A 12,561-nucleotide genomic window follows, 5' to 3' on the forward strand; every position below is an offset into this window, starting at 1 on the left:
TGCAATTAGTAATTATGCAATGAGCATTCAGCATTTTCACCATTTGTATATAATACCTACATTACTCATGACTTGTATATCAACAGGTGAATGGTTAGCCTGCATTGCTTGTTCACAATATCACCACTTGAAATAGTTGTTTATACTGTATGTGTTAAATAATTCTGCAGCTTGGACACAGTACCTATTCTTTTCTTTGGTATTCTGCTTCTGCTCAGTACTTCCTTTGCTTGTACACATTATCTATGCCCTGTATTCTCAGTATAATCAATGACTGTTATGCAGTATTTATACCATGGGTCTGGTACTTCAACTGTAGGAGTACATGTCACTTCTGTTCAGTATTTCTGTTGCAATATTTATACCGCATGTGCTTAGATCTTCTGCTGATTGTATTCAATTGTCTAGAAAATCTGTTAAGTAGGGCGGAATTAATTTGGTGCTGTGCGCCTGAAGTGAAAAATTGACAGTGAAGTAGAACCAATGTTTCCTGGCACACACATTATATTTTGTGACTTTGAATCCCACATTTGTGTGTGTGTGATTCACTTAGCACAAAGAAAACTGTACACAGGGTAGCGATGAAAAGTGAGAACAGAGAGACAGTCCCTAAGGAAAAGAATCAGGTTTCATCAGGCATTCCTCAGAGGAACGTGTTGCAGGGAGACTGTTGCAAACTCAAAGATGCGTTCAGCTTCAAAGCAATGATGGAGCAGGTTTCTCAGCAGCTATAGCCTTCTCCTTTCTTGTGGACACAGACTTCAATTGTTTTAATTCTTTCCTAATGTGTCCACCTTTGCCCCATCAGTGTCCAATCTAGCAATGTAGAGGCTTCAGTGTTGGCTTATTTCATACACCATTCATAGCCCCCTCCACTATGCCCAATAATAGTTACAGTTCCTTGGAGAGGTCCAGACAAGGCAAGGGACTACATGGGTAATTTTGCACTTTGCGTGTGTTAATATGAACAAACATGCAAAACACCCACAAACTGGGATACTTATGAGAATACCTCTGTGCACTGGAATTCCTCCAATACAGATAAAACTGGGACTAAAACTAGCCCAGCGCCTGATATAGTGCCCTTCTAAATTGTGTTTTATGCACAATATAGTTTTTAATCAGTCTGTGTTTCCATTGCTTGCACACAGTGTTTATGCTGTTTGTGCTTTTATTTATTTCTACTACCTGTGCACAGTTTGAGTTTTGTTTGTGCTAAGTATTTCTACTGCCAGCACTGTTCCCTGTAAGATGCGCTGCATGGGTGTGCGGTTGCACAGTAACTGAAATGCTCCCACACACATAGCACTAGTTGCCAAGCAGCTGGAATTTTCTTTTATATAATTTTAATATAATTTTGAAATTATGTTCACATAATTTTAAAATTATGCTAATATAATTTTGAAATCGATAATATAATTGCAAGATACTTTGTAATTAGTTGTATTTATGAATATTATCCATACAGTTTCCAAATCATAAACATACCATGTTTACTTTGAAACATTTTAGAGCTTCAATGTATTTATATTGTCAGTGTTTCAAGTTGTAGTGCTGTTATAAATTGTAACGATAAATACAGAATGGAAGTTGGTAGCTCTTTGTTTATAAACTGCCAGCCCTCTGAACGCCAACAACATAATACGCATATTACAAAACAAAACATTTAAAGTGATGCACACTTTTCAGGCCATGCAAATATTTCCTGCTCAAACCGATATTTGGTCGGCGCAGCTGTAAAAAAAAATAGAGGGAACGTTGACTGCCAGTATACAGGATTTACAGTGTGCTTTGATATTTTATTGCTTCCAGTAGTAATTGTGTCACATGCTCTGAATTTCCATTATTTGTGCATAGATTTATATTTCTTATCTTCAGTCTGTACACATTTATACCGCTCGTACCCAGTATTTCAACAATTTGTACAGCGTATCTGTACTAATTGTTCTCAATACTTGTTGAATACAGTTTAATATAAAATAATTCTGCTCCTTTTGCACAGCATTGATTCTGCTTTTGCTTGGTATTCATATTATCAGTGCACAATATTTATATTGCTTGTTCTTATTATTGCTGCAGCTTTTACAGTATGGATATCACTTCAAATCAATACTTACATCGCCTATCAATAGTATCTATAATGCTGATCCAATTTATTTCCGTTGCCTTCATACAGAAGTTATACCATTTGTGCTCTGTCTTGCTACAGAGTACTCAGTATTTATACCTTTTGAACTTGGTGATTCCATCTGTTTGTGCACTGTATTAATAATGCTTATACTGCCTGTGTTTATACAATATTTAAATGCTTGTGCCATATTTTCTGCACCATATTCAATATGTATATACTCTTGAGATTAATATGGCCAATTATCTACACAGAGTATGGTTAATCCCTTGGCTGCCTGTAATTGATGTATGGTTTTTACCTAGCTTGTGGACAGTATTTTGATTGCTACACACAATATTCCTTGTACTCATGGTTGGCATAGCTTTCACAGTGTTAACATCACATGATCCATTTCCGCATTGCTTATAGTTACATAAGTTGTGCTGTATTAGCCCATACAGTATCTATATCAATTGTGAAGCTTGTGCACATTATTTATGCTATATATGCTCTCCATTTCCAGTGTTTTTACAAAGTATTAAGAGCACCTTTCCTCATTGTGTTTATGATGCCGGTAGACAGTATTTTCATTGCTGGAAAGTGTATTTACTTTTCCTCTGTTCATAATGCGGCTGCCTTTCCATCACCTGAATGGAGTATTTATAAGGCTTTTGCCAAGTACATTACTGTGCAAAAATCTTACACATATATTCATATAGCTAGGGTGCCTAAGACGATACTGTAAGCAGGTGTTTATTTCATTTCCTGTGTGGGTTGATTCTCATTTATCTGAAGTTCATCCATCTCCATCCTCTCTTTATTTGCCCTTGAAACAATACCTGAGAGTCTTCAGGTTTTGCTAAAATTGGTAGATATTTAGTAGATACAGTACTGTGCAAAAGCCTTAGGCACCCAAGCTATGTATATGTGTCAAAAACTTCTGCGCAGTACTGTACCTTTGTGCCCACCCTAGCCCCCACTCAAGAATTCAGTGGAACTAATATTTCTTTGGAATGTATTTCCTTGAATCTAGAAACCCACAGTCGCCTTTGGAGCATAGAGTAAAACTTGGCTTATTTCATTGCTTCAGCCCAGCATTATGCTACCTTCTGCAAAATAGTTATGTTGTTTGTATGCCTGCCGTTTATACTTTATGCTTTTGTTGATGATGTCCTTTATTTATACAGCCTCTGCACAGCATTCTGCATGAGAACAATACTCTGACTGTTTATGCATTGTATTCCTGCAGCTTTTGCAGGTTTTCAGCAGTGTGCACAATAGTCCTGCTGCCAGTGGGTAATTTTCCCACTGCTATGTATAGTGCTCTTGCTGTTTGTGTAGAGAAATCCCAATGATTGTCCCGAATATTCACACAGGGAGTACACAATATTCCCACTGTTTTGCACATTGTTTCTTCCATTTGTGTTTGATCCCTCTGCTACGTTTCCAATGTGCCACTAGTTCTGCTCCTTACACCTGGTATTTCATTAAGCCTGCATTATCGCCAGTATGCTTATTGTTTTATTAATCCTGGATCATCATTTGTGCCTAGAACTTTGTCATAGAGCATTACAGCACAGAAATAGGCCCTTCAGCCCATCTAGTCCATGCCAAACTGTTATTCTGCCTAATCCCATCATCTTGCACCTGGACCATACCCCTCCTACCCATATACCTATCTAAACTTCTCTTAAATATTGCAGCCAAATCCACTTCCACCACTTCCACTGGCAATTTGTTCCACGCTTGCACCAAGAGTGAAGAAGTTCCCCCTCAGGTTTCCTTTAACTATTTCACCTTTCATTCTTAACCTATGACCTCTAGTTCTAGGCTCACCCAACTTCAGTGGAAAAAAGCCTGCTTGCATTTACTCTATCTCTGCCCCTCATAATTTTGTATACCTCTGTCAAATCTCTCCTCAATCTCCTATGTTCCAGAGAAGACAATCCAAATTTATTCAACCTTTTCCTATAACTCGAGGTCCTCAAGCCTTGGCAACGTCTTTGTTGATTGTGTCGAACTTTTCACTTTTGTGCCAAGTATGACTTTAATGCCAAAATTGGTTGCCTACTTTGCCTGGTTTAGTGTCTTTCTAGCTGGATTCCCACTCTCTGTACCTGGGATTCACATTAACATTACCTATGCCCACATATCGTTGGATCGAATAGAACACTCACAAAATGCTGGAGGAAATCAACAGGTTGGGCACCATCTATGGAAAGGAATAATGAGTTGAACAAGACCCTTCAGCAGGACTGCAAATGACGGGGGAAGAAGCCAGAATAAGAAGGTGCAAGAGGGGAAGGAGTACAAGCGAGAAGGTGATAGGTGAAGTCAGGTTAGGGGGAAGGTAAATGAGTGGGTGGAGGGATGCGATGAGCAGCTGGAAGGGGATAGCTGGAAAAAGTAAAATGCTGAAGAAGAAGGAATCTGATAGGAGAGGAAGGAGGACATGGGAAAAAGGGAAGGAGGTAATAGACAGGCAAGGAGAAAGGAAGAGGTAAGAGAGGAGTCAGAATGGAGAATGGAACAAGAGAGAAGGGGGAGGGTTGGGTAATTACTGGAAATTAGAGAAACTGGTATTGGATCTGATACTCCTGTTTCATCTGCCAGCTTTTTCTCTGCCAAGGGTCCTGTTGTCCTTAGCCTGATGCACTGTGTTTGTGTCCTGTATTTCACAGTGCCTCGTTTTCCTCTCACTGCCTCGCAACAAGTCCAGCATTCGTTCTTCTGGTGTATGGTACACTGCGCTGTTCTGTCCCAGCATTTCTGAGACAACGTATCCAGTTCTGACATATATTGTAGTCATACAGGGCACACATTACAAAAGGGATTAGTTCTGATTTGAGACAAAGGTGAGGCTCTGAATCAAAATTAGGGACTGAATGGGTGTCTCTCGGAAATGAACTGCCCGCATTGCTGCTGTTTATAACCTCACATTATAGAGATGACAGCTGGCATAAATCAGAATCAGCACAAGGACGGCTCATTGTTTATCCACTACCGTGTGTAAATGGTTAGAAGAGCAGGCAAGGACATGACAGCAAAGAGAGGATTAGACAGAAAAACCGTGCAACGTTCTGAAGTATGGAATGAGATGAGGGCACAATGTGTAGATGTTCCGTGAGAGGACACAGGCTAATGAGCTTGAACCTCAATCAAGCAGAGGCCAATCATAACCCCACAAAGAGGAAGGATCAGTGGAATGTGAAATCTGTCAAACATCTTGTAGGGATGACAGGATTTTGGAACCCTGAGCAGGAGTAAGTAACCGGATAAAGCAGCAGCATGCAAGAGCAGGATTAGTGATCAGGATAGCCAGAAGCACAGTAAAGGCAGGGAAAGGAATACTCAGTTAAACTGTATTTAGACCATAAAGCATAAGAGCAGAATTAAACCATTTGGCTCATGGAGTCAGCTCCACCATTCCATCATAGCTGATTTATTATCTCTTTCAATCCCATTCTCCTGCCTTCTCCCTGTCACTTTTGGTGCCCCTACTAAACAAGAACCTGACAACCTCTGCCTTGAACACACTCAATGACTTGGCCTCTACATCAATGCACAAGGTTTAACGTAAGGTGGACCTACTCAGATCATGGATTGGCTCCGAGGATTGGGAAGTTGTAGCCATAACAGAAATGTGGCTGAGGGAAGGACAGGACCAGCAGCTCAATATTCCAGGATACAGATGCTATAGGTGTGAAAGGGGTACCGGTAAGCAAGAAAGGATTGTTGCTTTTTTGATAAGAGGGAACATAACAGCAGTACTTAGAGATGACATTCATGGGGGATCGTCAAATGACAACAGAACTTAGACACAAGAGGAGGGTGATTCTGGTGTGGTTGTTACATAGATAATCAGCAGAAACGTGGAGAGAAATTGCTCATAGTTGTAAGAATAATAAGGTAGTATTAGTGGGAGATTTCAAATTCCCTGGTATTGATTGGCCACCCAGAGTGTTAAGGGAATGGATGGGGTAGAATTTGTGAAATGTGTTTAGAAAAGTTCCCTGAGTCAATATATAGAGACCCGAACAGGAAAATGCAATGCTGGACCTCCTCTGAGGGAATGAGGCAAGGCAAGCTGAAGGAGCAGTCAGGGAGCACTTCACCTCTAGTGACCATAGTTCTATTATTTCTCAGATAGTGACAGGACAGTCCACAGAAAAGGTTCCTAAACTAGAGCGGGGCTACTTTTGGGGGGAATTATACAGGATCTAAGAGAGGGAAATTGGGTGAGCCTATTTGAAAGGAAAGGAACAAATAGCAAGCAGGAAGCTTTTAAGAGTGAGATAGCAAATGTCCAGGAGCAGCATGTTCCTGTTAGGATGAAGAGTGAACCTGGAAAGTTTAAACAACCTTGGCTGATGGTAAATATTGAGGCAGTGGTCAAGAAAAAGAAGAGAGCATACATTGGGTTCAGGAGATCTGGGAAGAGTAAATCCTTTGACGATGTTAAAAAGATAAAGGAAACCCTTACGAGGGAAATCAGGAGAGCAGAGAGATGTAGAACCCCATGAGGTTTGATGGCTGTATTAAAAGTAAATATGTGGCTAGGGAGAAGTAGGCCCCTTTAGAGATTAGCAGAGCTGGCAATGTCTTGAATTGCAGAGATGGGTGGAAATTTTAATGAATATTTCTCCTCATTATTTACGAAGGAGAAAATCGTGGTTATGCAAGAGATAAAGAAAACAAATGGAGATGTTTTAGAGGATATTCTTATTAGTAGGGAGGAGGTATTTGCAACCTTACAGTGCATTAACGTGGATAAATTCCCGGACCTGACAACTTCATCCACAGACTTTGTGGGAGGGTGGAGAAGAAATTGTGGATGCTTTTGTGGAGATATTTCCTTCATTTTTGGCCACTGGTGAAGTTCCCAAAGACTAGAAGGCAGCCAGTGTTGTTCCATTGTTTAAAAAGTCTAGCAAGCGCAAGCCAAGAAACTACAAGTCAGTCAGCTTGACTTCAGTAGAGGGAAAGTTAACAGAAAGAATTCTGAGGAATAGGATCTACCAGCATTTAGATAGACAGTGTCCGAATAGAAGGAGACAGCATGATTTTATGTGTGGAAAGTCATGTTTGACGAACCTTTCAGAGTTTTTTGAAGAGGTAACCAAAAAGTAGATGAGGGTAGGGTAGTGGATGTTGTCTTTTTGGACTTTAGTAGGGCCTTTGATAAGGTCCTGCATGATAGGTTGATATAGAAGATTATGTCCCATGAAATCCAAGGAAAACTAATTAGGTTGATTGCAATTTGACTCGGAAGAAGAGAGCAGAGGGTGATGGTTGAGTTGTTTCTCAGAATGGAGGCCAGTGACTAGTGGTGCACTGCTGGGGTTGGTGTTGGGACCCTTGATACCCATTATTTATATAAATCATTTGGATATAATGTACAAGGCTTGATCAGTAATTTGGAGTATGACATGAAATTAGGAAGTGTTATTGATAGTGAAGAAGTTTATTGTAGATTACAGGGTATCTCGGTCAGTTAAGGAAGTAGGCCAAGTAGTAGGAGATAGACTTCAATACAGATCAGTATGAGGTAACGCATCTAGAATGTCAAACCAGTCATACACCATGAATGGTAGGCCACTAGGGAGTGTAATGTAGCAGATGAACGTAGGAGTGCCAGTGGATAGTTCATTGAAAGTGTCACATATAGAGAGGGTTATTAAAAGGTTTTAGCACACTGGCCTTTATCAGTCACGGCACTGAGTGTACCGTAGGAGTTGGCACATTATATTGCAGCTCTATAAGTCGTTGGTGAGGCAGTACTCAAAATACTGTGTGCAATTTTAGTCAAACTGTTATGAGAAAGACCTGGTCTAACTGGATAGAGTGCAGAAAAGATTTATGAGGGTTTATCAGGATTAGAGATCCTGAGTTAAAGGGAGAGGTTGGTCAGGCTAGGTCTCTGTTCTTTGGAATCTAGAATGATGGGTGAGCTGAAAGAACCACTTGAAATGATGAGGGATAGATAACGTGGATGGTAACAGTCTTTCCTTAGGGTAGAGGAGTCCGAAGCTAGGGGGAAAAGATTTAGTGTGAGAGGGAAAGATTTAAAGGGGTCCTGAGGGCAATGTTTTGCACACACACATAAAGGGTGGAATGAACTGCCAGAGGTAATGTTAGAGACAGGTACAACAGAAGCTTTTAAAAAGCCCCTGGATAGGTGCATGGAGGAGTGGTGCTGAGAGGGATATGGGCCAAATGCAGGAAATTGGGACTACGTGGGTGGGCACTGTGGTTGGCATGGACTCACTGGGCCGTAGGCTCTATATCTGTGTTGTATTGCTCTATGACTCTATACGAATGGAAAATAGAATGGGAATTGGGACTAAGTTGTGCAATAAAACCAACAGATAGGGACAAAATTAAACAAATGCAAAGAAACTAAGGCCTTCTGTGATCATGACCACCACAACTTGCCATCTCTGACAGAGTAAATATCCCATCATCCAATTTGAAGGCAAGATGTTGCACCGTTTATAGTTCACAATCAACATCACTCTTAAATCAATCTTCAAATTGTCCTGATAATATAACAAGGCAGCACGAGATAAGGGCTGAGAAATTATGGAAGAATTGCATATGTTTTCCTTCATAAAAGAAGAATAAGAGTTAAAAAGGTGCGGTTATAATTAATAAGTTGACAAGAGTAGTAATTGGTCAAATAGATCCTACAATAAGATGTCCAGTTCATGAAAAAGAAATATTGATGGTAAAGATGCTACGAAAAGGAGCAATAGATTTTATCACAATTAATAAAAGGAAATGATTTGAAGGGAATGAGATTTGAGGCAATATGTAGTTTTCAAACTTGCTATTGCTCACAAAGTAGCAATATGAATGTTTTCATTGCTGAGCTGTTCATCTCTGGCTACAGGTTTATCCAGTTACCTTCATTATACTTTGCTAAAGCAAGTGTTTGAGTTCATTTTCTGGAACCTATCTGAAATTGAAGCCAGATCAGGCCTTGAAACCTAAAAGACTAATTCCGCCATTGTGTTTTAAGTCATGACATTCACCAGTGGGAAGAAGCAGTTGGTTCACTTTGGGTTCTCGGAAATTCCTCATCTGGTGAAATTTCATTTGGCAGATGTGTCTTCACTCTGAGACTTTGCCAGTGTACGAGCTAAACGTTTTCTCATTTGTTCCAGGAGGATGAGGTAGTAGAAGGGCGTTTCAGTTTCACTGCTTACGGGATGGGACCTGCTTGCCTGCAAGCTAAAGATGGAGTTGCCATTAAGGGCAATAATAACACAAAGTCAAATTCACCTCCGGCCAAAACGTCAGATGAAATGAGGAAACTTTTCATTCACCGAGCAAAAAAGATTGATACGGTATCACGAGTGGCTTTCCCTCTTGTCTTCCTGATTTTTAATATTTTCTACTGGGTGATCTATAAGATCGTGAGGAGTGAAGATATCCATAAAGACTAGGTCCTGAGAAAGAGAAAACTCCACTGCCAGGAAGAATATCATCATCTGGTACATGAGCAATGCAGGAAAGCATGTGTATATTGGAATATGGCAATATGTAAAGAAAAGAATTTCTATATATGGTCAGTCTGAAGGGAGGTATCCTTATAAACTGGAGTACAGATGCATTACAGAGGAGAAGATGCAGTCAAAAAATCTTTCATATTAAATATATATAAAAGGTTCATTAGACTCCTCCATGTGATCATTTGATCTGTATAAAATCTGAAAAAATGGAATGACTGTATAATATGATAAACCTCATGTGCTTGATCTGAAATGTTCCACTCAAGGTCACACCAGTTTTTTAAAAATTCTGTCTTGTTCCCTGTGTAACATTTCTGAGTGTATTCTTCATTCTTAAGGCATTTTGTGTCCTGTTTAAATCTCATTAATATAGACTTTCTATCTCAATCTAAGTAAACAGTTTCATTTTGAACCTTGTAAACTACTCTTAGTACTACGTCATAATAGTACTTCATCATAGCTGCTACAGAACTCAACAACCTCTTCTCCAATCTAGCAACAAAGGACTAACACTAGAAAGGATAACAAGTTGCTCTAAGTGTGTGCATTTTAAATTCATGAATATACGTTAATTAAAAGGAAAGTACTTACATTTATGTGGCAGCATTCGCATCCTTTGGGATGTCCCAAACCACCGAGCATCGACTGAATTACTCTTGCCTCTTGCTGTATATGTATCATTGTTGGATTGTATTTCAGTCAAAGATTAAGGCACCACCACTGAACTGTACTGAAACTGCCTTATTAGTCTTGCAGCAGGATTACATTTGATGTATCGTACAATCAACAACATCAGGCAAATTTCATTAATTTATCCAGTGGGAAGCGAGGGATTATTTTACAAAAGGGATTCTGAACATGATGTTGCCATTGATCCTAAAACAAGATGGATGGTCACTATTGGTCAAATCTTAGAAATTTATTTGCTATTAATGACATTGTAAAAAGAATAGAAGCATGTTATTGATTCATTTCAGCTAAATAAATTGCCGTTGATCAAATATAAGAGATGTCCATTTGTATTTAAAGTAGTAGATTGAAATACTGTGATTGATCTGCTTTCAAGACATCAATATTATCGATCTTAATCAAATAATAAGTATCATAACTTGTTTTGGTGCATTTTATTGACTAATGATCAACCCATGAGGATTAACTGTATTTCTTGATAATGGCTGATCAAGAATTTGGATAAGTAAATGAGACTAGCATTCCCCTATCAAAACATGACTATACTGGAATATATTGCATTAAATCCACACTGAGTTTTTTGGATTTGAGTTTGGATTTAGGATCTTTAGCAACTCCCAAGATCATTTCATTATTTCTGTAGAATGACAGCATACTGTGATAACAAATGTTAAATTGTACGTCAATGCAAAACTATTAATTTTAAAATGAAGGTTACAGATGTTGGTTGATGTTCAACAGGCTTATATGAAAAGTTGTACTACAATTGATTGCAGGCCATCCACTTAAGGAATGCATGGATCATGTGAAATAAGTGGCAACACCATTAACAGGAGTTCTAAAAGCACAAAGCTCCTTCAAAGTGGCTCATTAGACTAAGCATAGCTTTCAATTACACACATGGTTATACTCAAACTGAGTGAGAAATATATTAGTTGAGTGGATGTCAATAACTAGCTGTGCCAAAATGTATGGAATGCAAAACAAGGGAATCGTTAAAAGGAATAATTAAGAATTGGTGTAACCTTAATTAATCATTTTAAATTTCTTAGCTGAAAACCATCAGCACGAAGTGAAGTAATTTGCATCAGGCAGATTTGTTTCACTTATATACAGTAATAAATCCTGTACATTACACTTATGTAATTTTTGCATGAATACGTGATAAACAGAATATGAGATATTTTTGGCTTGTATAAATGAAATAGTAATCTGCCCATTGCTAATTCTTTGTTTTTGAAGAGAATGTATAATTTAGGCAATCTCTGTATATAAAGATATATTTATGAATTCTGAACCTATCCAAATTAAACATTTTCAGAACTATTCTGTTTCATGTTTCTGGAGTGAATGTTTAATGTCAGTGTCCTATTTTGAATAATGCTGTTTAACTGATGTAGTTCATGAAGTAAGTTAATAAACTACTCAGTGTTGTTCTATCGATCTCCCTCTACCTCAGGGAATCTGAGGAAAGAAGAGATTCACAGACATTTTTGTGCTGCATCCCACTTCAAATAGATCTGATAATTTTGTTCTCCTGCCCCATTCTTCACATTCATTGAAGCCACAGCAGTTCATTTTATAAGATGAGCGTCGGCATCGGGCACCTTAACCCAGCGTTCGGTTCATCCCGCAGCGCCAGTTCTGCTTACCAAAAGTGGCCCACTGGGCACTCGCATTCCACGCCCGGCTCCAAGCCAGCGAGCCGGGCTTCTTACCCATTTAAAGTTTGAGAATAGGTTGAAATCGTTTTGGCTCCACGGCCTCTAGTCATTCGCTTTACCAGATAAAACTGCGTGCCAATCGAGTGCCAGCTATCCTGAGGGAAACTTCGGAGGGAACCAGCTACTAGATGGTTCGATTAGTCTTTTGCCCCTATACCCAGGTCAGACGACCGATTTGCACGTCAGGACGGCTGCGGGCCTCCACCAGAGTTTCCTCTGGCTTCGCCCTGCCCGGGCATAGATCACCATCTTTCGAATCCTAGCACGAAAGTGCTGATGAAGGGTCTCGGCCTGAAACGTCGACTGTACCTCTTCCTAGAGATGCTGCCTGGCCTGCTGCGTTCACCAGCAACTTTGATGTGTGTTGCAGTTCATTTTATAACTCCTTTTTTCCTTTGTGCTTGTAACACTTTACAAAATGCTTGTAAGCAGCAAGTTTTATGCCTCATTCTTAACTTCTGAATTACATTTGGAATTCAAAAGCATCAGGATCAAACACTGTGAACAGCTTAATTTTAATATT

General features: G+C 39.4%; 1 protein-coding gene across 1 annotated transcript in view; it reads left to right on the top strand.

The window, feature by feature from the left end:
* The window catches only part of glra1 (glycine receptor, alpha 1), a 128,162-nt gene extending 118,604 nt beyond the window's left edge, over positions 1–9,558 (top strand). The window contains exon 9 of the mRNA XM_072264512.1: positions 9,277–9,558. Within this exon, the coding sequence (XP_072120613.1) occupies positions 9,277–9,558 (282 nt within the window). The remainder of the gene's footprint in view (positions 1–9,276) is intronic.
* The last annotated feature ends 3,003 nt before the right edge of the window (positions 9,559–12,561 follow it).

This window comes from Mobula birostris, chromosome 7, assembly GCF_030028105.1.
Source record: "Mobula birostris isolate sMobBir1 chromosome 7, sMobBir1.hap1, whole genome shotgun sequence".
NCBI classification, from domain to species: domain Eukaryota; kingdom Metazoa; phylum Chordata; class Chondrichthyes; order Myliobatiformes; family Myliobatidae; genus Mobula; species Mobula birostris.